General features: G+C 43.7%; 2 protein-coding genes across 3 annotated transcripts; one reads left to right on the forward strand and one right to left on the reverse strand.

The window, feature by feature from the left end:
* Positions 1-388: 388 nt before the first annotated feature.
* LOC125506609 (ankyrin-1-like) lies at positions 389-5,852 on the forward strand. Its single transcript, XM_048671402.1, has 11 exons — positions 389-428; positions 980-1,153; positions 1,282-1,410; positions 2,726-2,865; positions 3,460-3,543; positions 3,676-3,789; positions 4,086-4,238; positions 4,784-4,885; positions 5,169-5,339; positions 5,429-5,508; positions 5,620-5,852. Exons 1-11 carry the CDS (start codon positions 389-391, stop codon positions 5,645-5,647), a joined length of 1,215 nt encoding a protein of 404 aa, XP_048527359.1. The 3' UTR covers positions 5,648-5,852.
* Positions 5,853-6,982: 1,130 nt separating this feature from the next.
* LOC125506874 (ankyrin-1-like) lies at positions 6,983-13,538 on the reverse strand. 2 transcript variants are annotated; one of them, XM_048671584.1, is made up of 12 exons: positions 13,378-13,538; positions 13,217-13,288; positions 12,641-12,814; positions 12,349-12,477; positions 10,535-10,674; positions 9,919-10,002; positions 9,667-9,780; positions 9,214-9,366; positions 8,595-8,696; positions 7,619-7,789; positions 7,446-7,525; positions 6,983-7,316 (listed from the first exon to the last, which is right to left on the reverse strand). In XM_048671584.1, exons 1-12 carry the CDS (start codon positions 13,430-13,432, stop codon positions 7,295-7,297), a joined length of 1,296 nt encoding a protein of 431 aa, XP_048527541.1. In that variant the 5' UTR covers positions 13,433-13,538; the 3' UTR covers positions 6,983-7,294. The 2 variants fall into 2 exon arrangements, with proteins under 2 accessions (XP_048527541.1, XP_048527542.1); XM_048671585.1 differs by lacking the exon at positions 12,349-12,477.
* Positions 13,539-26,010: the final 12,472 nt, after the last annotated feature.

The raw sequence follows: 26,010 nt of genomic DNA on the forward strand, positions 1-26,010 counted from the left end.
AACTCAGCGATTCCAGGAAACGGCATATTCCCTGTTTATGCCGAACCTAGGCATTCCTCCAAATCGGCCGGACCACGCGGAACGCCTCGCTCGCGTCTCTTCTCCTCATCTCTCACCCACCTCGCGGCCCGCGGCCCAGCCACCCACGACCTCTGCCCTCTCTCCCTCGCTGGCCATGGCGGCGGCCGTCGGCCGGAGCACCTTCCCTTCCTCCGCTGCCCCTCATCGGAAGTGCAGCCTCGTCGGCGTCTCCTGCCCCTCCTATCTCCCCCTCGACCAAGGATCTGGCGGAAGGAGTTCGGGGTGAGGTGCGTCTGTGTGTACGTGAGGAGGCGCATGTGTGTGTGTGTGGCGTGGTGCGACTGAAAGGCCAGCCTAGCTCGCAACCATGGCTGCCGAGCTCGAGCTCGAGCGGCTGGACGGCCTCGGTGCAAGAGCAACGTGCAATTCACCCCGTCGGCCAGATGATTGAAAAAGAACTGAAGGAGCAAGGCTGCGTTTGGGTGGCTGCTGTTGATCCAGAATTTTGCATCTGGGTCGCTGCTATCGATCTTGTGGACTGGAGGAGCAAGGCTGGACGAGCAAGCTGCATTTTTTGCTTGTAGCACACAGATCAGATGCAGACTTTGGTATTTGGGTGGCCTTTGTTTGACTGAAATCCAATCAGATCAGCTGCGATTTGTTTTTGACAGAGTGTTCTTGAATCTTGATGCTAACACTGCTGCACAATTCAATATTTATCTGCCTTTTTAATGACCGGAATCCACTCCAATTCATGATGAGATAAATAAACTCATCCCATCCTATCTCTCAAACTAAACATCAAAATGTAACCATTCCATTCCTTCAAATTGCCACTACCAAACACAGTGACGGAACCGACCCATTCTAGTGGAATGGGACCGTGACATTCCGTTACACTTCGTCCCTGAACCAAACACACCCTAAAAGTGTCCCCCTTTTTTTGTATAAACTGAAGAGATTGCAAAGGAGCTGGACGTGGAGGGGCATGGGATCCCAGCGACAGTGACCAACACTACCTACATGGGCATGAATGCCCTCCACGCCGCCGGTGGACTCGGCAGGCCGCCAGTCTACCGGTACCTCGTCGAGGAGGTCAAGATGGACATCCACAAGCCTGACACCCTTGTTGGTAATCTGCTTCCTGATCCTAATGAAAATGCATTGTCCTCTCCACTTGGACAATTTGCGTGGCTTTAACTTATGATTATGATGACTTGACCATCGACTTTGACCTGGCCATGTGGATCTTGCTGCTAGATTTTACGCCCGTGGAGCATGCTGTCAAACATGGCCACCTCCCTGCCATCAAGTACCTTCTTGACCATGGTGCTGATCTGCATCTGCAACGCGGAGATAGCACTCTTCTTCATTCAGCTGCATCTCGTGGTACAAACAAATATGAAATTGCTGCTGTGATAAATATCTCTTCTTCCACGTCTGCATATCGATCAGTCTAATGATGTGTTGAGCATAGTTTTTTTTTTTGCGGGGAAGAAAGTTTAAGCATGTCACATTAATTCGAAATCCTGCTCAGTTATGAATAAAAAAACATTGTAGACATTACATTTACGAATTTGTCCGCTGATCTTCTTATATTTTGTTCTAGACATTCAAACTAGTTACCCCAAAATGTCTGTTTACTTAGTATTTAAATATAACCATCTTCTTATGTAAGTCTCGCTTGATAAGTACTCCCTCCGTAAACAAATATAAGAGCGTTTAGATCACTAATGTAATGATCTAAACGCTCTTATATTTCTTCAGAGGGAGTAACTATTTAATATACCATCTAGTTCAAGCTGTTAAAAGCAGTCTGTTTCCCCCTAAATGAGTATGTATTCAGTATGACTACCAACTTATGGTAACTGATCATAGTAATTCTTTGTTTTCCTCATATTTGTATTCAGTGAAATGTGAACCATCAAAATTGCTTTCCTCTAGTTACTGAAACTTTCTTGCCCAGAAACAGTCGTAGAACACTACAATGTAGCAGCAGATATTATGTTGGAGAGCCTTCCATTGAATGTGGAGAGGAATGCAGTAGCGATGCAAGTGGATTTATTTTACCAAGAGCTAAGCTAACCTACGATAAACAATTTTATTTGTTGCTGTAAAAAAGAAACAGATTTTTGTTGCCATAAATTTAAACAACGCCAACCTTAGTTGCTTCTCATGTTCATGAGCATCTGCATATTCTTCAGTCTTAAGAAACTTCTAAACATAGTTGTTACATTAATTCGGGTTTCTGTCTCACAAATGTGAAAATAGTCCCTGTGCCGTCAGGTTGGTACCAATTTTTTAAGGCACTGTATATACTCTTTTATTCCGTGGATCTTCTTGCACGATATCTATTTCATATGCTATTTTGTTCTAGCCATTGAAACGGATTTCCCAAAAAATGTCTGTTTACTTAGTAGATTAACTGTCTTTGTATGCAAATCTCCTGGGATAGCTATTTGATACACTATCTTGTTATGGCTGTTAGAAGTAATTTCCCCTTAAATGACTGTTTACTTAGTATGACTACGTCTTATGGTACTCTGATCATGGTAATTCTTTGTTTGCCATAAGTTTATTCAGGGAAATGTGGACCAGCAATAATGTTTTTCCCTCCTAGCTATTTTAAACTTCCTTGCCCAAAAATGTTTTCTCGTGTACTATTAACACTGTTATGATCTTTGTTTGCCTTCTTTTTCTCCAGGGCAATCTGAAATAGTAAAGTTTCTCCTTTCTAAAGGAGCTGATGTTGATGCAATGTCAGATCTTGGGACACCACTCCTTCTTGCTGCTCTTAAAGGACATCCTAGTACTCTCAAGATCCTTTTGCAGCACGGTGCAGATGTACTATTCAAATGTTTTGTTGATATGTTGTCTTTTTAGTCCAGTTCTCTCTTTGCCGGGTCTTTGCTACATTCTCCAATTGCACACACCTGTATTTGAGGGTCTTTTTGGCCGGTAACTAACCATGCCACGCCAAAAGTTAGACAATTTGTTTGGCAACCGCACTTGTGGCAAGATTCTTTGCTGCAACATGGGTACCACGTGTCACTGACTCACAAAAATTGGGTAGGGTTCCTTAGGCTTGGCAAAGTATGGCAATCATTTTCATCATCCAACCATAGACATGCTTAGGCAAAAGTGTGGCAAATTTTGGCAACCTTCAGAAGAGTGGCAAATTTTGGCAACCTTCAGAAACCAACTAAGCAGAAATTGCTCATAGCTGTTACTGTTTGAGCCACATCAGGCATGGCGGGACTGGTGAACTACACAACAACTCTGAAAAATCACTGGGAACAAAGGGATATATAACTATATAAACTATACTCTTAGAAAAGAAGTATCAGCTCAGCCAATTTTCCCTTCCAAATTCATTTTTCTCTTCAAACTGTGTCATATTTTGTCATGAAAATGAAGTACTTTGTTTAAATTTTCCAGCCCAACAAGGTTGCTGGTCTGTTTGGAATTATAGACGTGGCATTACACAAATCTTATGTGTCCTGTGTGAAGCTATTGATTCAGGTATGGCATCCTTTGTTTATTATACTTCAGTAGGAATGTAGGATATCTATAAACTTATGTCTGATCTAGTTATCTCTGTATTAGCAACTAGACAACGGTATGATGGCTTGCCTTCTATATTTGATCTGATAGGGTGGAGCTAATGTGAGCGGTATTAATCATTTGGCAAAGGCTGCAGAGAAGGGCTTAACTGAAGCTATTAAGTGCTTGTTGGAAGCTGGTGCAAACCCAAATGTTGTTGACAGGGTGAGAATGCTTCTTTTTTTCACATATTCTCGTGTCTTGCTTGGCTATATAGTTTCAGTATACGTCTTATACTGATGTGCAACAACCATACGAGTTATGATGTAAGTACAGCTGCATCATGCTATCTGCAAAATAACAATAGAAGGCTGTGCTAAGTTACCTTTTTTTTTTGCATAACTTGTTGCTGTTTCGCCTTTTCCCCTTGGTGTCGTGTCTTTGTTATTTTGGTCAGGTGAATAATATGGTTTGCATTAATCGTGCCTGGAACATTGCTTATTTACCTTTTTCCTCAACAGTTTGGTAGATTGCCAATAGAGTTGGCTGTTGAGTATGGTACACGGGAAGATGTCGAGATTCTCTTTCCTTTCACCTCTCCCATTTCAACTGTGGCCCATTGGAGCGTTGATGGAATCATTAGTCATGTGCAGATGGAAATCAAGCAACTTGAGGTATGTCAGTGTAGCAATTTTCTTGCACACCCAAGGCGATTTTGGTTCCATGTTAATTCTCTGAGAAGTTTTGGCATCAAGTCGATGTTTAACTAAACTTCATAGATCAAGAATTGCCCAAGCTTAGTTTCCTCATCCTGCTAGTCAAATGCACATGTATTTTCTTGCATATGCATAGCTGTTAAAGCTCTGTTCTGAAAACTCTTTTTTATTTTACTTATTTTGCTCAAATGGTAATTCGCAAAGTCGTTTTATTTGAATGACGCTTTATTAAATAACATTTTGTTTGAATTATAGTTCATTTAATCTGATTCTGTTAAAAATAACGAGGAGACAAATTCATTTTTTAAATAGTGATCTCCTTCTAAAGTCTGAGTAGCAAGTGAAAACTGGATTTTCAGATCTTGCATTGATTAGAACATTTGTTTCTTGTATTCATTCACTTCACCTTAACATCTTGCTAGAGTACTGATTTTTCCCTCACACGCATCTGACCTCTTAAGTTATGTATATATATCTGACTCATGTTATTGCGAGTTGCCCAGGATGATAATTTTGTGGAGAAGAGGATCTCTGACCTAAAGCAACAAGCAGCTGAAGCATTTAAGAAGCAGGATTACCTAAATGCATCAGTGTTCTACACACAGGTACGCTGCTGAAGTATTTTTTGTTTCTAGACTGGAGGCACAGCCATGAAACATGCTCCTCCATTACAATTTAGTTGATTTATTATGAAAATTGATTGGCCTTAACCATGTGTAAAAAATGACCAGTTACCTTGTAATGCTATCACATGTACTTGTTGAAAGACTAGTCACTAGTGTGTGCATCCTGTCGCACACACTAGTGTCTAGTCTGGAATGTCTAAACTGATCAGTGCTTCTGGAATGTGGCAGCAACAACAATTTTCCTCTGTTTTGTCTGTTGCAGGCACTGAAGATGGATAACTTTGACGCAAAGTTGTTATCAAACAGGAGCCTCTGCTGGCTTCGAATGGGTGATGGAGAAAGGTCTTATGATGATGCAACTGAATGCAAAAAGCTGCAGCCAATGTGGGCAAAGGCGTACTATCGGCAAGGAGCAGCTCAAATTTTAATGGAGGTGCAGTGGGATGGTTCAAACTGACAATTTCATTGCTCCTTTCACATGTGCCGTGTCATTTGATTCCACCGTGCGCTTGTGTTCCGTAGGATTATGATGATGCTTATCACTCACTCTTGCGTGCTTTGGAGTTGGACCCGGGAAGTCAAGAGATTGCGAAATTACTCTTGTAAGAGATTTCATCTTTAATCTTGTTTTTCCTTGACTGATTGATAACATTGTCAGCTGTTTCGGATTCTTAACAGGTATATTACATGTTTATATCCACTGATTCTTGCAGGGAGACTATTGAGGTGGAACTGGTATGATCAACCCCGCATGCATCTGCGGAGAGAAGCTCCTTTTTTTGTGGGTGTGTGTTCTCGGATTAAAACCCTGAACTTCAAATTATGGCGCCTTTCTGTACGTGATCTGTGGATTGTAGCAGCAGCTTAGAGCAGAACATCTTACTGGCTACCTATTTTGAGTTCTCTGAAACTCGCATCCTGTTAGTATGGAAGTGTGACAGTGGATGATGAACTGACTACCTATCCTATGAAAAGTGTAGCAATGTACTCCCTCCGTTTCTAAATATAGGTCTTTTTAGAGATTTCAGTACGGACTACAGGGGCATCCCTAAATGCTGCCATCCCCCAAATCTTGTGTAAGTGGTCCTGATGTATCACCACTGAGGCTGGAAAATCATGCACAAGAGGTGATTGCTCGAACCATTGCCATTGATCCGTTCATAGATTTTGGAACCTTGGCTTCTGCCGTTTGGGTTCCCTAGGGATATGGCCGCGGGCATGCTGGGCACGCCCATGAGCCACCTTGGTAGGCTTGGGTACGAAGGTTCGCTCTCGAGATTCGACAAGCTTTTGGCACAAATGAAGGTAGCCATTGTTGGACTTGAACTCTAATCCAGGCTGGCGTGAAGATTGGAGGGACGGGTGTTGGGCGAATTGGTATAGCGGGAGGAAAATAGGAAGATTCTCTCAAATCTTTATAAGGAGAGAGTAATAAAAATAAAAATTATGTTGTGATACTCATCTTGTTGCTTTCATTGCACAAACCTGATATATTCGTCCAAAGACTACTTTTTATTTAGAGAAACGGGCCTCCTCATCGTCACTAGTGGCTGGAAAAAAATTACACGTTTTTTCTTGTTGAGGGAACTACGGCGGGCAAAGCCATCCTGAACTCATTTTATTGATTTTTGTATTACAGAAAGTATTTACAAAGAAGGCCAAGGGAGAAAGAGGGAAATGAAAAACTTGTTGGCACATACTAGGTTTGTCCTTGTACCCAAAAAACACCAATACGGTCCTCGCTTTACACCACCAATCATTTGTCATTTGTCCACAGTATACTGACCCAAGAACAAAAACTGGTAAAAATAGCATCTCCCACCTGAAATTTCTCCCAATGAAATGGCAGACCGACACCAATGCATCCTTATTTTACTTTGAACAAAATTATCACCATGTTTTAATACCACTGACTCTAGGCATGCAATTTGTCCAGTCTGTGCTGTCCAGATAACCCTGTACAACAAGCTACTTAACTAGCATCTGCCCTACAACTTTCAGCTTGTCGCAATAAGGTCTAATTTTTTTCCCATGCGATCCAAAATGGACCAAAAGATAACGGAACACAATAAGGTCTGAATATACTGATCTTCTGCCAAACATTTCACTCTAGCGCAGTTAGGAATTTCATCATCCACTGCTGCCACACTTCGGCATACTAACAGGATGCAAGTTTCAGAGAACTCAAAATAAGTAGCCAGCAACATGATTTGCCCTAAGCATCTGCTAAGGTCCTCCATGAATCACGCACAGAAAGGCGCCATAATTTAAAGTCCAGTATTTTGTCTGAGAACACACACACACACACACACACACACACACACACACACACACACACACGAAAGAGCTCCCATTCTGCCTGAGCTTCCCTCCGCAGTTGCACGATGATCACTTCAGCTCCATCGCCTCCCTGCAAAATTCGGTTGACCAAAACATTTAAGCAAGGAACAGATTCTACCAGTTACAGCAACAACAAGAATCTGCAGCAGCTAGCAGTGTTAACCTCAAGAAAGCACAAGATGGAAGATGGATTCCTTACCAGAATAGTTTCTCGATCTCTTCGCTTTCCGGGTCCAACTCCAGAGCCCGCGACAGTGAGGAATACGCAGCATCATACTCCTGCGCAACACAAGAGCACGGTGGAATCAAATGACGTGACACATGTGAAAGCAGCAATGAAATCGTCAGTTTCAACCCTCCCACTGCATGCACCTTCATGAACATTAGAGCTGCCCCTGCCCGATAGTGCGCCTTTGCCCACTTCGGGCGCAGCTTTGTGCAGTCAGCTGCATCCTCATAAGCCCTTCGCCCTTCACCCATGCGAAGCAAGCAGAGGCTCCTGTTTGATAACAGCTTGGTGTCGAAGTTATCCATCTTCAGTGCCTACACCAGATGATACGGTGAAAACTTGCTCTAGTTGCCACATTCCAGAAATGCTTGGATCACTTTACACGACCAATCATTTGTCATTTGTCCTCGTACAATGACCAAGAAACGAAAACAGTGATAGAAGGCCATCTGCCACCTGAAATTTATTGGCCCAGACAACGCCACCGAATACTTTCCGATGACACGCGACGACCGACACGAAAGACAACGAACGCTGAGCTTTATTCCGCTACCGATCAACCTCGCTGTTGGTCGTGCACGTAAACAGCAAAAGCAGCGCACCAGATTGATTAGTCCGGCAGAAGCTCACGTACGTATAGCTAACTGATCAATTGAAGTATCGATCTAACAGTAGCACTAGTACTCACACACACGGAGGCTTGGCTTATTGCCACAGGCTCGTCTAGCTCTTTACCTATTCGGAGTTCTAATCGACACATAGTATGAGTCAGGTTTAATTCCAACAAAATTCCTCCCGACGAAATGGAAGATCGACATCAATGCATTCTTGTTTTATTTTCAATGAAAGTGTCCCCATTGTTTTTTACCACTAGCTCTAGAATGGAACTTCTCAAGACTATGCTGTCCAGCTAATACTACATACTGTGACAAGATGCACACACCAGTGACTAATCTCTCAACAAGTTCATGTGATAGCATTACAAGATAACTGGTCAGTTTTTACACATTGCAAAGGTCAATCAATTTTAATAATATGGATCAGCCAAATTGTAATGGAGGAACATGTTTCATGGCTGTACCTCCAGTCTAGAAAGAAAAAAATAGCCTGACAATATACCTGTGTGTAGAACACTGATGCATTTTGATAATCCTGCTTCTTAAATGCTTCATCCCCTTGTTGTTTTAAGTCAGACATCTTCTTTTTCACAAAACTACCATCCTGGACAACTCACAATAACTTGAGTCAGACCTCTTATATACATATTCAACTTGGGAGGTCAGATGCATTTGAGGAAGAATCATTACTCTACTAAGATGTTAATGTGAAGTGAATGAATCCAAGAAATAGTTGTAATCAATGCAAGATTTAAAAAATCAGTTCTCACTTGCTAAGCAGACAGGAAATGGAGAGAACTATTTAAGAAGATGAATCTGCCTCCTTGTTATTTTTGAAAAAAAAAAACAGACTTCATGAATTACAATTTGAGCAGAGTGACATATGAGAAAAACAAGATATCCAATAAAATGAGTTTTCAGAACAGAGCTTAAACAGTGATGCAGATGCAAGAAAATACATGTGCGTTTGACGAGCAGGAATAGGAAACTAAGCTTCGGGAAATTCAGATTCTTGTTCTATGAAGTTTTAGTTAAATGCCTACCCGATGCCAACATCGTCCAGAGAGTTAAGGTGGACAAAATTGCCATGGGCATGCAAGAAATTTGCCACAACTACGTACCTCGAGTTGCTTGATTTCCATCTCCACATGCTTAATGATTCCATCAACAGTCCAATTGGCCACGGTTGAAATGGGAGAGGTGAAAGGAAAGAGAATCTCGACATCTTCTCGTGTACCATACTCAGCAGCCAACTCTATTGGCAATCTACCAAACTGGTGAGGGACAAGCGAAGCTTTAGCAAAGAGATTTTCAACATTTAGGAAATAAGCAATGTTGTCGACACTACTACTTAAAACCGTATTACTCAACTGACCAAATTAACAAAATACATGGCACAAAGGGGGAAAGGCGAAACAGCGACAAGCTTATGTAAAAAAATGCAGCTTAGCATAATGTTGCTGTACTTATGTCATAACTGGTAAGGATGTTGCATATCAATTTAAGACATGTATACTGAAACTACAAAGCCAAGCAAGACACAAGAATATGTGGCAAAAAGAGAGCATTCTCACCCTGTCAATAACATTTGGGTTTGCACCAGCTTCCACCAAACACTTAATAGCTTCAGTTAGGCCCTTCTCTGCAGCCTTTGCCAAAGGATTATCGCCGTTCACATTAGTCCCACCCTATCAGATGCAAACATAGAAGACAAGCCCATCAAACAATTTTCTAGTTGCTAATACAGAGATAACTAAATCAAACATCGGTTTATAGAAATCCTATATTCCTACTGAAATATAATTAATAAACAGAGGATACTGTACCTGAACCAATAGCTTCACACAGGAGACAAAGGATTTGTTTAATGCCACGTCTAAAGGTACAAACACACCATTACCCTTGTTGGGCTGGAAAAATAAATAAAAGAAATTAATGCCATGTCAAAATATGACCCAAGAGAAAGACAACATTTGTAAGGGAAAAAAAAATCTGAGCTGATACTTCTTTCTAAGAGCATAGCTTATATAGTGTGGGTCACCAGTGATTTTTCAGAGTTCTTGTGTGGGTCACCAGTGCCACCACGCCTGGTGTGGCTCACACATAACAGCTATTAGCAGAGCATGCTTGACTGGTTTGCGAAGGTTGCTGATATTTGCCATACTTTTTACTAAGCATGTCGATGATGAAAATGAGTGTCATACTTTGCCAAGCCTAAGGGAAGCCGACCACACTTTTTTGGAGTCAGTAACATAGGACACATGTTGCAGGAAAAGAATAATGCGGCAAGCGCAGATGTCGAACAAACAGGTAAGTAACTAAGTCAAAGTCACTAACCAAAAAGACCCTCATACAGGTGGGGCAATTGGACAGCATAGCAAAAACCCAGCAAAAAAGAGAACAGGAGTTAAAAGATGACATAACAAAAGATTTGAAAAGTACATCTGCATTGTGCTGCAAAAGGATCTTCAGAATACTAGCATGTCCTCTAAGAGAAGCAAGAGTGAGTGGTGTCCCAGCATCTGATAGTGCATCAACATCAGCTCCTTTAGAAAGAAGAAACTTTACTATTTCAGACCGCCCTGGAGAAAAAGAAGGAAAACAAAGATTATACCACTAATAATAGTACATGAAAATGTTTTTGGGCAAGAAAGTTTCAGTATGTAGAAGGGATAAGCAATATTGCTGATCCACAATTCCCTGAATAAGCATATGGCAAACAAAGAATTACCATCATCGGTTACCATAAGACATAGTCATAGTAAATAAACAGTCATCTGAGGGAAAACTACTTCTAACAGCCAGAACAAGATAGTGTATCAAATAGTTATCCGGAAAGACTTGCATAAATAGACAGTTAACATACTAAGTAAACAGACATTTTTTGGGAACTTGTTTCACTGGCTAGAACAAAATAGTATGTGAAATAGATATTCCGCAAGAAGATCCACAGACAAATAAGGTATATACAATGCCTAAAGAAATTGGTACCACCATGATGACCATGGAGTATTTTACATTTGTGAGAGATAGAAACCCAAATTAATGTGACAACTATGTTAAAAGTTTACAGCTAAAAAGACTCAATATGCAGATGCTGATGAACATGAGAAGCAAATAAGATCAGAGTTGTTTTAATTTATGGCAACAAGGAAACTATTCTTTTTCGACAGCATTTTTTTATATCTTAGGATAGCTTAGCTCTTGGTAAAGTAAATTCAAGTGTATCCCCACAGCATTTATCTCCACATTCAACAGAAGGCTCTCCGACATAACGCCTGCTGGTACATGGTAGAATTCTACAACTGTTTTTGGGTAACCAGGTTTCAATTGCTAGAGGGGGGGGAGCAACTTTGTTGGTTCACATTTCACTGAGTAAACATTCGGAATACGAAGAATTACTATGATCAGTTACCACAACTTGGGATTTCATACTTTTGTTGTTATACCTCTCAGGTCTCATCTATGCTGCTGCTAACAACATATATTTCAGAAACAGACATTCATAACATCGATAAGAAACAGAATAAGTAAACAGACATTTACTAGTTTCAATGGCTAGAACAAAATGAAATATGACATATATATATAAGAAGAAAACAGACATTAGCAAGTTTCAGTGGCCGCTAGAACAAAATAAAATATGGCATATAAGTACATCAACCGACAAATGTGGTAAATATACTGCCTTCAAAAACTGGTAGCAATATGATGGCACATGGATTTTCATTTTCGCATATCTGAGAGCAGCAGAAAATTTTACAAGATTGGCCCTTATGCAGATGCTGATAAACATGAGAAGCCAAAAAGATCAGAGTTGTTTTAATTTAGAGCAACAAGAAAAGAAAAAGTGTTCGGTTTACAGCAGTAGGAAAATTGTTTATCTTAGGTTAGCTTAGCCCTTGTAAAATGATTTCACTTCATCGCCACATCATTCGTCTCCACATTCAACTAACCTCTGCTGCTACACAGTGCAGTTCTACGACTGTTTTGGGGCAACAAAGTTTCAGTAGCTAGAGGGGGAAAGCAGCTTTCAAGCTTTGTTGGTTCACATTTGACTGAGCAAACATTCGGAACGCGAAGAATTACTATTATCAGTTACCATAAGTTGGTAGTCATGAATGCTCGTTTAGGTAGGTGTAAACTGCTTTTAACAGCTTGAAGCAAAACAAGGACAGATATCTCAGAAACCAATCCTGGCACTGAAGGAAGGCCAGATATATAACAACAAAGGGAAAAGATCCTCTTGTCTGTACCATGAACTGCAGCTGTATGAAGAAGAGTGAGGGTGGAACGTTCCTGGTGCAGATCGGCGCCGTGGTCAAGAAGGTACCTGACGGCAGGGAGGTGTCCATTCTGGACAGCATACTCCAAGGGCGTAAAACCTAGAAGCCAGTTGATGGTTAAGTCATAAATTAGACCCATTTTCTCACATTGTAGTAAGTACCCACCATGTAGTGATCTAAACGATCTGATATTTCTTCACAGAGGGAGTACATTTTATCTAAGACGAGAAAGGAAATGCACGTGTTCATTAGCACAGATTACCCTGAGCGGTGTCGGGTTTCCCGGCGTCCATCTTGAGCTCCTCGACGAGGTACCGGTAGACCGGCAGGCTGCCACAGCCGCCGGCGGCGTCCAGCACGTTCATTCCCATGTAGGTGGTGTTGGCCACCGTCGCCGGGATGCCGTGCCCATGCACGTCCAGCTCCTTTGCGATCTCTGCAGTTCAGACATGAAAAAGGGGGCACTTTTTTTAGCTACGAATCGTAGCAAGAATCCCATGGTATACTGCAGTTCCATCAAATTGGAGTACTAATTAAGAAATGTCACTGCTCTGCAACTAGAAAAGCCCCCCAAATTCCCAGCTTCGCTGCTAATCGTAGAAATCGCAGCAAGAATCCCGTAGCAAAAAAAGAAAGAAATCGGCACTGGTCTGCAGCTAGAAAACCCCAGCATCAGGCACCCGGAGCCGCCGCATGTCGGCCAACGAAATGGGAAGGCAGCGGCCGGCGCGCGCACGTACGGTGGCTGAATCGACCCTATGCGCCCGGCCCGGACAGATCTAGAGCAGACGGACGGCGGCGGGGGCAGAGAGGGGGGGGGGGGGGGGGGGGGGCTTACTCTTGAGTTTGCGGACGCTGCCGTTGTGGGCGGCGCAGATGAGCCTGGCCTCCAGCGGCCACCGGTCACGCTCTGCAGAATAACAAGAAAAATCAATCGAACGGTGAGACGTACGGCCGGCCGGCGAAGGGAGGCACAGACAGAGCGATGGATTCGGTCACCTTTGCCGAGGAGGAGCTCGAAGCACATCGGCAGCGGCAGTTCCCGGGTCCCCATCCTCCCTCTCTCTTCGCCGGCGGTGAAGATGGCGGTGGGCGGCAGAGCAGAGCCAGGCGAGGGACTGAGGAAGGGAGGAAGCTTCTGGAGTCGGGGAGAGAGGGGGGATAAAAAGGGCGGGAAACGGGGGAGGGAGTGGGTGAGGGACGCAATGGGAGGTCGACACGCGCCCTCCCGCTGACCGTACGATCTGACACTCGTGACACAAGCCACGGGCGCGCCCTCACCCCTCCCTTTTTGCTCTGCCTCTTCGATTCAAATTTCGAAATTTGAACTTCCCTCACGCCACCGCTTCTACTTCTTGGACGGGCAGTTGGGGGAGAAAATCCGTTAGGCCAACTCCACCGCGTGACGTATCCATGTCCCATCCGGTCCGCTTTTATCCGTTTGGGATAAAACACGACCCAGTGGTAATACCCAAATGGACATAGTTGTCTTATGGACGCTTTTTTTTCCGGCCTAACCCCAAACCTGGAGCAAACTTGGTCCAAGAATGCTTCCGAACGGACAGAAAACAGACACTCTCCTCGCCCCTCTCGTCCGCTCCTGTCGGCCCGTGCCTTCCCTCTGGCCCACAAATCAGTGAGACCGAGAGGCTGGATGGGCCCCGCCGCCGCCCCGCCGCGCTGCTCGCCAGGCCCGCCGCACTGCTCGCCAGGCCCGCCGCGCTGCTTGCTCTGCTCCTGCGCGCCCACCGCGTTGCCCGTGTTGCTCCCGCGCGCTCCGTCGCGCTGCCCGCGCTGCTCAGCCGCGCCCCCGCTGCTGCTCCGCACGCGCTCCGCCCGCCCGCCCGCCGCCTGTCGCGCCCCCACCGCTCGCCTGCGCCCCCGCCGCTGCTCCGCGCGCGCGCTCCGCCGCCCGCCCGCCGCCTACCACGCCCCCGCCGCCCGCCCATGCCCCCGCCGCTGCTCCGCCGCCCGCCCGCCACGCGTGCTGCGCCGACGCACCCCCGCCGCACGGGGTCGCGGCGGCGACGACAGAGGAAAGGGCGGGCGCGCGTGCTGGGGAGCTCGGGGCGCGCTCTGGCGGCGTTGCAACGGATGGGGAGCTCGGGGCGGGGCAGGCGCGCTCCGGCGAGCGCCGGGGGTGCTGCCGGGAAGCTTGGGGTGGGGCTGCGCGACGGGCACGCTCTGACAAGCGCGGGATAGCCCAGGAGCTTGGGGCGGGCGCGCACTGGCGAGGCAAAGCACGAGGCAAGGCGGAGGGGCTCGGCACGGGCGGGGCATGTCCGTTTGCGGTCAGGATGCATCCTGCGCGTTGGGCGCAGATACTTTCGTCTGCCTATACGCCCTCGGACGTCCGTCAAATCGCACCCCAAACGGACAGAAGCGGACATCCGTTTGGGGTCGAAATGGGTTGTGTGGTGGAGTTGGCCTTAGCTTTGATGGTTCATGCTTGTATCAAAAAAACGTCTTCAATGCCGACCCTCAAACCGTCCGGACCGCACGGCTCATACGTGTTTTGCCATCCAACGCGGTGCTGTATCGGTCTGCATGCCGGTCGCTTTTTCCCGCAAACCGGAGACAGTGAGGGAGGGGCGTTTGCGGGCGTCCGGACCGCTACCACGTCTGCGTCTAGCAACCGTGGCCCATCCAAAACCCTTCTCCCTCGCCCGTGTGCGTTCCTGTCCGGCGCCAGTTGCCTGCATTCATGCCGCTGTAAAGCGGCCGCTCCACATTGATGTTGGCACAAAAGAGGATGCGGCCTCTCATCGGCTTCGTCATTAAAGCGGCCGCTCCACATTGATGATGGGCCAGAGCGGACGCGACCTCTCGTCGGCGTCGTCATTGAAGCGGCACGTGGCTGAGAGAGCGCAACCCGCTGCATGCCCCGCTGAAACGCATCCTCGCCTACCTCGATTAAAGCCGCGCGTGTGCCGAGAAACCTACTCCGACCACATATTCGTTCGTGAACCGGCTGGCATTAAACACAACGTCAGGTGGCTTCTTGCGTCCACTAGCTATTTAAATGAGCCCAAGCGTCGGCAAAGAACCGCACCACACGTCTGCTCCCCATCTCCTCCTTGTACCATATTCTCCACACTCTACATGGCATCCGGCGTGCAGGAAGAGGTGTTCTCTAATATAAATGCTGACTGGGTGGCCCGCCAAGCCCGCCAGATATGAGCTAGACAACTTGCTGCTCCACCCCTCTTGTCGCTCGAGGCCATCAGCACCATGGACGAGGTTGCAGGCTGGCACGCGGACGGGCAAGTGGCCACTCCAAGCTAGCGCGTGGTTCAGCAACTCGTCGCTCCAAACCAGCTCACCGAGGAGCGCCGAGTTGCTCTAGGCCGGCACGCGATGGAGCACGGCGGCATGGGCAAAGTTGCTGGCGTGGAAGAAGCAGTGTTGTACTGCTCCTTCCACGCCATCAGCCATCAATGCGCACGGAAAACCGTGCCCTACCAGCGAAGAAAGAAGTCGGCTTCACGCAGACCAACGACGCCGCCAGCACCTTCGCGCCTGATAACCAACAAGTATAGGGGATCGCAACAATTTTCGAGGGTAGAGTATTCAACCCAAATTTATTGATTCGACATAAGGAGAGCCAAAGAATATTCTCAAGTATTAGCAGCTGAGTTGTCAATTCAACCACACCTGAAAGACTTAATATCTGCAGCAAAGTAATATGATAGTAGTGGTAACGGTGGCAAAAGTAACGGTATTGGTTTTGTAGTGATTGTAACAGTGGCAACGGAAAAGTAACTAAGAAAAGATCAATATATGAAAAGCTCGTAGGCAATGGATCAGTGATGGATAATTATGTCGGATGCGATTCTTCATACAATAATTATAACATAGGGTGACACAGAACTAACTCCAGTTCATCAATGTAATGTAGGCATGTATTCCGAATATAATCATACGTGCTTATGGAAAAGAACTTGCATGACATATTTTGTCCTACCCTCCTGTGGCAGCGGGGTCCTATTGGGTCCTATTGGAAACTAAGAGATATTAAGGCCTCCTTTTAATAGAGTACCGGACCAAAGCATTAACACTTAGCGAATATATGAACTCCTCAAACTATGGTCATCACCGGTAAGTATCCCGGTTATTGTCACTTCGGAGTTAACGGATCAAAACACATAATAGGTGACTATAGACTTGCAAGATAGGAATAAGAACTCACATATATTCATGAAAACATAATAGGTTCAGATCTGAAATCATGACACTCGGGCCCTAGTGACAAGCATTAAGCATAGCAAAATCATAGCAACATCAATCTCAGAACATAATGGATACTAGGGACCAAACCCTAACAAAACTAACTCGATTACATGATAAATCTCATCCAACCCATCACCATCCAGCAAGCCTACGATGGAATTACTCACACACGGCGGTGAGCATCATGAAATTGGTGATGGAGGAAGGTTGATGATGACGATGGCGATGGATTTCCCTCTCCGGAGCCCCGAACGGACTCCGGATCAGCCCTCCCGAGACAGATTAGGGCTTGGCGGCGGCTCCGTATCGTAAAACATGATGAATCCTTCTCTCTGATTTTTCCTCCCCGAATGTGAATATATAGAGTTGGAATTGAGGTTGGTGGAGCACCAGGGGGCCCACGAGGCAGGGGGCGCGCCCCCACCCTCGTGGACAGGGTGTGGGCCCCTTGGCCTTGATTCTTTTGCCAGTATTTTATATATATTCCAAAAATATTCTTCGTTGATTTTCAGGTCATTCCAAGAACTTTTATTTCTGCACAAAAATAACACCATGGCAATTCTGCTGAAAACAGCGTCGGTCCGGGTTAGTTCCATTCAAATCATGCAAGTTAGAGTCCAAAACAAGGGCAAAAGTGTTTGGAAAAGTAGATATGTTGCAGACGTATCAACTCCCCCAAGCTTAAATATTTGCTTGCCCTTAAGCAATTCAATTGACAAACTAAAAGTGATAAAGAAAAACTTCTACAAACTCTGTTTGCTCTTGTTGTTGTAAATATGTAAAGCCAGCATTCAAGTTTTCAGCAAAGATTATGAACTAACCATATTCACAATAACATTTAGGTCTCATGTTTACTCATATCAATGACATAATCAACTAGCGAGCAATAATAGTAAATCTCGGATGGCAACACTTTCTCAAAATAATCATAATATGATATAACAAGATGGTATCTCGCTAGCCCTTTTTGAGACCGCAAAACATAAATGCAGAGCACCTCTGAAGATCAAGGGCTGACTGCAAATTGTAATTCATGGTAAAAGAGATCCAGTCACAGTCATAATCAATGTAAACTAATAGTAATACATGTAAATGACATCGGTGCTCTCCAACTGGTGCTTTTTAATAAGAGGATGATGACTCAACATAAAAGTAAATAGATAGGCCCTTCGTAGAGGGAATCAGGGATTTGTAGAGATGCCAGAGCTCGATTTTCAAATAGAGATGAATAATATTTTGAGCGGTATACTTTCATTGTCAAATTAACAACCGAGTGATCTCGATATCTTCCATGCTACACACATTATAGGCGGTTCCCAAACAGAATGGTAAAATTTATACTCCCCCTACCACCAACAAACATCAATCCATGGCTTGTTCAAAACAACGGGTGCCTCCAACTAACAACAATCCTGTGAGAGTTTTGTTTGCAATTATTTTGATTTGATTTGAGCATGGGACTGGGCATCCCGGTTACCAACCATTTTCTCGTGAGTGAGGAGCGGAGATCCACTCCTCTTGAGAATAACCCGCCTATCATGGAAGATATAGACAACCTTAGTTGATACATGAGCTATTCGAGCATACAAAACAGAATTTTATTTAAAGGTTTAGAGTTTGACACATACAAATTTACTTGGAACGACAGGTAGATACCGCATATAGGAAGGTATGGTGGACTTATATGAAATAACTTTGGGGTTTATGGAATTGGATGCACAAGCAGTATTCCCGCTTAGTACAAGTGAACGCTAGAAAGAGACTGGGAAGCGACCAGCTAGAGAGCGACAACAGTCATGAACATGCATTAAAATTAATCAACACTGAATGCAAGCATCAGTAGGATAGAATTCACCATGAACATAAATATCGTGGAGGCTATGTTGATTTTGTTTCAACTACATGCGTGAACATGTGCCAAGTCAAGCCACTCGAATCGTTTAAAGGAGGATACCACCCTATCATACCACATCGCAACCATTTTAATAGCATGTTGGCACACAAGGTAAACCATTATAAACTCCTAGCAAATTAAGCATGGCATGAGCAACTATAATCTCTAATTGTCATTGCAAACATGTTTCATTCATAATAGGCTGAATCAGAAACGATGGACTAATCATATTTACAAAAACAAAAGAGGTCGAGTTCATACCAGCTTCTCTCACCTCAATCAGTCCATCATATATCGTCATTATTGCATTTCACTTGCACAACCGAATAGTGTGGATAATAATAATAGTGCATGTGCATTGGACTAAGCTGGAATCTGCAAGCATTCAATACATGGGAGAAGACAAGGAAATATGGGCTCTTTGCTAGATCAATAATAATGCATATGAGAGCCACTAAACATTTTCATTAAGGTCTTCTCCTCTCGACCCCCAAAGAAAAGAAAATAAACAAAACTATTTACACAGGAAAGCTCCCAACAAGCAAAAGAAGAACAAGAAATCTTTTTGGGTTTTCTTTTTAATTACTACTACTACTACAAGCATGGAAAGTAAACTAGCTAAAAGCTACAGCTATTTTTTTTTGTTTTTCTTAAGGTTTTTCAAACACACAAGAAGAAGGTTGGAAAAGAAAATAAATTAGCATGGATGATACAATGAAAAAGTAAGAGCACCGACAACTGGCATGAGTGTGTGAATATGAATGTAATGTTTGTGAGAAATACGTACTCCCCCAAGCTTAGGCTTTTGTCCTAATTTGGTTTATGGTCACGGCTGGCCTGGTGGATATCCGAAGTTGAAGCTGGGGTCGTACTGAGATGCAGCAGCTACTGCCTGAAGAGCTGCAGCTTGGAGGCGGGCTGCCTCCGTCCTCCTCTCGTACTCATTCGCCTCCTCCCTGGTTATAAATTATCCCCTTTTTGCCTGAAAGTCAAAGAAAGTAGGAGCAGGGAGAGCAACATGGACGGTGCGTCGTCTGTCAAAGATTAGTCGGTACTGGAGGAACTGATCGTTCCTCTCAACAACTGATGACGAACCATAGCATTATAATCTAGATAAGCAGGAGGCAATTCAATATCATTATCATGTATGGGTATCTCAAGAAAATTAGCTACACGAGTTGCATAAATTCCACCAAACAAGTCTCTAGTTAAACTATTAAGATGCAACCTACGTGCAACATTAGCCCCCAAGTTATATTGTTTATCGCCCAATACCGCACTCTTGAGGACACTAAGATCTGGAACACACATGTGGCAAGCCTCATCTTTACCGTTAATGCATCTACCCACGAAGAGAGCAAAATAATGTATGGCAGGAAAATGAATGCTTCCTATGGTAGCTTGTGTTATTTCTCTAGATCCCCCCACAGTGATAATAGCAAGAAATTCTTTAAATTCAAATTTGCAAGGTTCACTAACACTCCCCCACTACGGGAGTTTACAAGCAGTATTAAAATCTTCTAAGTCCATGGTATAAGATTTATCATAGAGATCAAATAGGACAGTGTGAGAATTGCGTGATGATGTAAATTTAAACCTTCTCACAAAGGAATCATTTAGGTGATAATATTGGGGGCACTTATCTGACACGAAGCCCTCAAGTTCAGCAGTACGCACATACGCGTCAAATTCCTTCTTAATTCCTGCTTGGACCATAAAATCTTCTGACGGCCATTCACAAGGCCTCACTTGAGCTTCTCTTAGTAGTTCATAATCCGGCTCACGTATCGTGGCCCTGGGTCCTTACTTCCTTGAGGAACCACCTTGGTACATTTTCCTAAACATATTTCTTCCTTCGAAAAATTTCTAAAATTTTTAGTAACTCAAAATAAAAGTGAACCAAACTCAACAAGATTGATAGCAACTACTCCTACAAGTGACTAGAGGCTATATCATGCATTAAAACTACTTTTGACCACATAAATTTGACATGCAAGCTCAAGAATAGAGTCACCTAAGCGGCAAAAAATTGCAATAAATAAAGCACTAGAACAAAAACTAATTGGGCCATTGGAGGAGTCACATACCGAAGAACAATCCCCCAAAGCAGTTCTATGAATGGAGATTTGAGCAAGGAGATCGAAGATGGCAGCAAGATGAGTTAGAACTCGGATTTGAGCTGGTGGATGATTTTTTCTGGAGGAAGGTGAAGTGTGTGGGTGCAAGAATAAGTGGAGGGGACCCACGTGGGGTCCATGAGACAGGGGGGTGGGCGCGCCCTCCACCCTCGTGGGCACATGGTGAGGCCCCCTGGTGTGTTCTCGGTGCCAATAATTCTTAAATATTCTAGAAAAAATCATATTAAATTTTCAGGGCATTTGAAGAACTTTTATTTTTGAGGTATTTTTTATTGCAAGGATAATTCAGAAAACAGACAAAAAATACTATTTTTGCTTTATTTAAACTAAATAACAGAAAGTAAAAGGAGGGTACAGAAAGTTGTGTTTTCTAACTTCATCCATCTCATGCTCATCAAAAGGAATCCACTAACAAGGTTGATCAAGTCTTGTTAACAAACTCTTTTCGAATAACATGAAACCGGAGAATTTTTGAATCACACTAGGTTACCTCAACGGGGATATGCACATCCCTAACAATAAGAATATCATATTTCTTCTTGACAGTAGGAAGAGAAAATTCAAAACCTCCAATAATAATCGTTGAAAATTTTCCAATAGAATTGATACTGTGGACTTGAGGTTGTTTACTCGGAAAGTGTACCGTATGCTCATTACCATTAACATGAAAAGTGACATTGCCTTTGTTGCAATCAATGAAAGCCCATGCAGTATTCAAAAAGGGTCTAAAGGGTCTACCAAGAATAATAGACATACTATCGTCCTCGGGAATATCAAGAATAACAAAGTCCGTTAAAATAGTAACGTTTGCAACCACAACAGGCACATCCTCACAAATACCGACAGGTATAGCAGTTGATTTATCAGCCATTTGCAAAGATATTTCAGTAGGTGTCAACTTATTCAAATCAAGTCTACGATATAAATAAAGAGGCATAACGCTAACACCGGTGCTAACCCACAAGTATAGGGGATCGCAAAAGTTTTCGAGGGTAGAGTATTCAACCCAAATTTATTGATTCGACACAAGGGGACCCAAAGAATATTCTCAAGTATTAGCAGCTGAGTTATCAATTCAACCACACCTGGAAACTTAATATCTGCAGCAAAGTGTTTAGTAGCAAAGTAATATGATAATAGTGGTAACGGTGGCAAAAGGTAATGATAGCAAAAGTAATATTTTTGAGTTTTGCAGTGATTATAATAGTAGCAACGGAAAAGTAAAGAAGCGAAGAACAATATATGGAAAGCTCATAGGCAATAGATCGGTGATAGAGAATTATGCCAGATGCGATCGATCATGTAACAATCATAACCTAGGGTGACACAAAACTAGCTCCAGTTCATCAATGTAATGTAGGCATGTATTCCGAATATAGTCATACGTGCTTATGGAAAAGAACTTGCATGACATCTTTTGTCCTATCCTCCCGTGGCAGCGGGGTCCTAATGGAAACTAAGGGATATTAAGGCCTCCTTTTAATAGAGTACCAGACCAAAGCATTAACACATAGTGAATACATGAACTCCTCAAACTACGGTCATCACCGGGAGTGGTCCCGATTATTGTCACTTTGGGGTTGCCGGATCATAACACATAGTAGGTGACTATAGACTTGCAAGATAGGATCAAGAACTCTCATATATTCATGAAAACATAATAGGTTCAGATCTGAAATCATGGCACTCGGGCCCTAGTGGGCGCGCCTCCCACATTTTCCCTTCCTCTCCTCTGTTCCACTAAGGCCCAATAAGGCCCATATACTCGGGGGGGGGGGGTCCGGTAACCTCCCGGTACTCCGGAAAATGCCCGAACTCATCCAGAACCATTCCGATATCCAAACATAGGCTTTCAATATATCGATCTTTACGTCTCGACCATTTCGAGACTCCTCGTCATGTCCGTGATCAAATCCGGGACTCCAAAATACCTTCGGTACATCAAAACACATAAACTCATAATACCGATCGTCACCGAACGTTAAGCGTGCGGACCCTACGGGTTCGAGAACTATGTAGACATGACCGAGACATGTCTCCGGTCAATAACCAATAGAGGAACCTGGATGTTCATATTGGCTCCCACATATTCTATGAAGATCTTTATCGGTCAAACCACATAACGATATACGTTGTTCCCTTTGTCATCGGTATGTTACTTGCCCGAGATTCGATCGTCGGTATCTCAATTACCTAGTTCAATCTCGTTACCGGCAAGTCTCTTTACTCGTTTCGTAATGCATCATCCCGCAACTAACTCATTAGTCACATTGCTTGCAAGGCGTATATTGATGTGCATTACCGAGAGGGCCCAGAGACACCTCTCCGACAATCGGAGTGACAAATCATAATCTCGATCTATGCCAACTCAACAAACACCATCGGAGACACCTGTAGAGCACCTCTATAATCACCCAGTTACATTGTGACGTTTGATAGCACACAAAGTGTTCCTCCAGTATTCGGGAGTTGCATGATCTCATAGTCATAGGAACATGTATAAGTTATGGAGAAAGCAATAGCAACAAACTAAACGACCATCGTGCTAAGCTAACGGATGGGTCAAGTCAATCACATCATTCTCTAATGATGTGATCCCGTTAATCAAATGACATCTCATGTCTATGGTTAGGAAACATAACCATCATTGATTCGACGAGCTAGTCAAGTAGAGGCATACTAGTGACACTCTGTTTGTCTATGTATTCACACATCTACTAAGTTTCCGGTTAATACAATTCTAGCATGAATAATAAACATTTATCATGATATAAGGAAATATAAATAACAACTTTATTATTGCCTCTAGGGCAAATTTCCTTCAGTTTAGAGTCCGGTCTAATTGAAATATGTCTAAATGTAATGAATTTGCTCTGGTTTAAATGAAAAGCATATGGTTTTATGTAAAACTCATCCCAGTGTGAATGAATATTGTCTGGTTTGTTTGAGTTTGAATCATATTTGTTTACTTTTGTTAAATTTCATTTGAAATGTAACCTGACATATGCGACTAGCTTTGGATAGCCGTCTCCCGCATCACTGTACCAATCCGCAGACGGATGCGGGAACAAATTTGCAGGTCAACGTTGGAGATGCCCTAAAATAGTTTTGTCAAGGGTAATCGACTATGGGGCCGTTGTTTCGAAAGGAAATCTATGGACAAATAGATCAACCTTGTGAAAAGAAAATAGTGAGATGAACAATATAATGTCATTAACAATTATTTGCTCTTTTCGAGTAGTAAGGATTTGGGTTTGGAGTCTGTTTCTTCTAGTGTGTGTAGACTCTTTGTAGCCTAGAGTCTACGAGCAATGGCCAACGGATCACGCCAAGTGCTGAACTAGCTTGAGCGATGAAATTTCGTGGTTTTCTGTACTTTGTAAGAACGAATTACTTCATCCGTTTTATTTACTCGGCGTGTTAGGTTTGACCCGAGTCAAACTTTATAAAGTTTGACCAAGTTTATGAAAAACAATCTAAAATTTCATAATAATAAAATATGGTATGAAAATGTACTGAATGATGATTTTAATAGTATTGGTTTGGTATATCAGATGTTATTTCTGTTTTCTATATAAACTTGGTCAAAGTTTAAAAAGTTTGACCCGAGACATAACTAATGTGAAAAGTAAATAAAAAAAGAAGTACAAGGGACATTTGTTACTAGGCCGAGGGCTACGGCCATAGCTGCCCTAGGCCTGTCTCCGCGCCATTGTCTTGGAGGGTTTCCTGGCCGATGGCCCCTTGCTGATCTTGCATGATCACTTTTGCGCTGCGCATCGTCGTATCCCCAGTGAGGTGACATTGGGTTCGTTAGAAATTATGCAAGAAACTGACCAATATTGTGGCTCGGTAAGGAGAAGGAGGTATGGGTTTTAGAGACTTTGAACTTTTAAACCAGGCGATGCTAGCAAAACAAGGATGGAACCTGATTACGGCACCGAACACTTTGTGTGCAAGAGTTCCGAAAGGAAAATAGTTTCATGATCATGACTTTATGGAAGCTAAAAACATAAAAGGGTCTTCACGTATTTGGAGGGCCGTCCTGCATGGCAGAGAGGGTCTGAAAGTAGTAGTAGGGTTAATAAAAAGAGTTGGGGATGGATCTTCTATCAGGCCTTGGGACGGTCCGTGGATTCCATCTAATAATGGTTTTTGAACCATTTGTAAAGCTACCAGGTGCAGCTATAAACAGAGTGGGAGACCTGATTGATATATATATATTGACAGCGGTGAATGGAACATCAACTTAATCAATCTGCACTTCGTGGAACCTGACGCGAGCGCTGTATGTGGAATTCCCCTTGGGTGTCTTAATGGGGACACTTGGGCATGACATCTAGAGAAACACAGCCATTTGACAGTGTGATCTGCTTATAGCTGCAGATGGTATGACTTTGCTGCAAGTCCACGGCCAATGGAAGCAAAAGCAATTCGTGATGGGGTTAGAATGGCCACTGAGAGAGGATTTCACAAAGTTGTGGTGGAGACAGATGCTCAAGCTATTGTAAAATTGTGGGAGACACATGATTTTGAGCGCACAGAGATGGCTGGGGTTCTTCCTCGGATCAGGGAGCCAAGTGCTCATTTTCAGAGTTTTAAGCTGAAATTCGTACGAAGAGAAGCTAATGAAGCGGCTCATTTTCAGAGTTTTAAGCTGAAATTCGGACAAAGAGAAGCTGATGAAGCGGCTCATTTATGTGCGAGCGAGGCAGGCGACGAGTGTTAGGAGGAGGTGTTTATAGTGGAATTACACTCCAGTTTTCCTGATGAACACGTTGTATCGTGATTGTATGCCTGCTTAAGTAAGCAATAAAGCTCTTTTATATTATACTTGCCAAAAAAAAACATGGGATTCGTTCTGTTTAGTTGGAGGGTTGCAAGAGACCAAATGATTTCTTTATATGAAATCCAAAGGGGACTTACAATATTTAAAAGTAAAGATTTGAGTTGGAGGCCATCCGTTCACTCCATTTTTAACCATCCCAGTCGCAGGTCTAGCAGACGGGGCCATGAAAAGTTACCGGCACCTTTACTGCTACTGTATTATTGATGACGGCCAAGCACGCAATAGCCTCCGTGAACTTCAAATTTGTCCAGGAGGTTGTTGGCTGAAAACAAGAAGAGTTTCTCCTGATGCTGGACCAGGCTACTCCAGAGGTCTCCCACATACCCAGATGGCCTACCCTTCCAAAACATCACACAAGTGACGCCGAGCAGGCCACATCTATCTATCAAGCATCCCAGGCAGTGCAAAACAGGTGATGGGCTCACAACATCGACGCCTGTTTCAAGACTGGAAAATGCTTACACAGGACCTCAGAAATCGACCGACCATATACGCTGCCCATTAATTTCTCTATAATCGGA

The sequence above is a fragment of the Triticum urartu genome, chromosome 5 (assembly GCF_003073215.2).
Source record: "Triticum urartu cultivar G1812 chromosome 5, Tu2.1, whole genome shotgun sequence".
In the NCBI taxonomy this organism is placed as follows: Eukaryota; Viridiplantae; Streptophyta; class Magnoliopsida; order Poales; family Poaceae; genus Triticum; species Triticum urartu.

Excerpts from the sequence above, each read along its gene's own strand:
- LOC125506874 (XM_048671584.1), bottom strand. The coding sequence starts at position 13,432 with ATGGGGACCCGGGAACTGCCGCTGCCGATGTGCTTCGAGCTCCTCCTC. Across the intron at positions 9,367-9,666 it reads ACCCAAATGTTATTGACAGG|TTTGGTAGATTGCCAATAGA; the intron begins GTGAGAATGCTC and ends GTCCCTCACCAG. Across the intron at positions 7,317-7,445 it reads GAGATCGAGAAACTATTCTG|GGAGGCGATGGAGCTGAAGT; the intron begins GTAAGGAATCCA and ends CGAATTTTGCAG.
- LOC125506609 (XM_048671402.1), top strand. The coding sequence starts at position 389 with ATGGCTGCCGAGCTCGAGCTCGAGCGGCTGGACGGCCTCG. Across the intron at positions 1,411-2,725 it reads TCATTCAGCTGCATCTCGTG|GGCAATCTGAAATAGTAAAG; the intron begins GTACAAACAAAT and ends CTTTTTCTCCAG. Across the intron at positions 4,886-5,168 it reads CATCAGTGTTCTACACACAG|GCACTGAAGATGGATAACTT; the intron begins GTACGCTGCTGA and ends TGTCTGTTGCAG.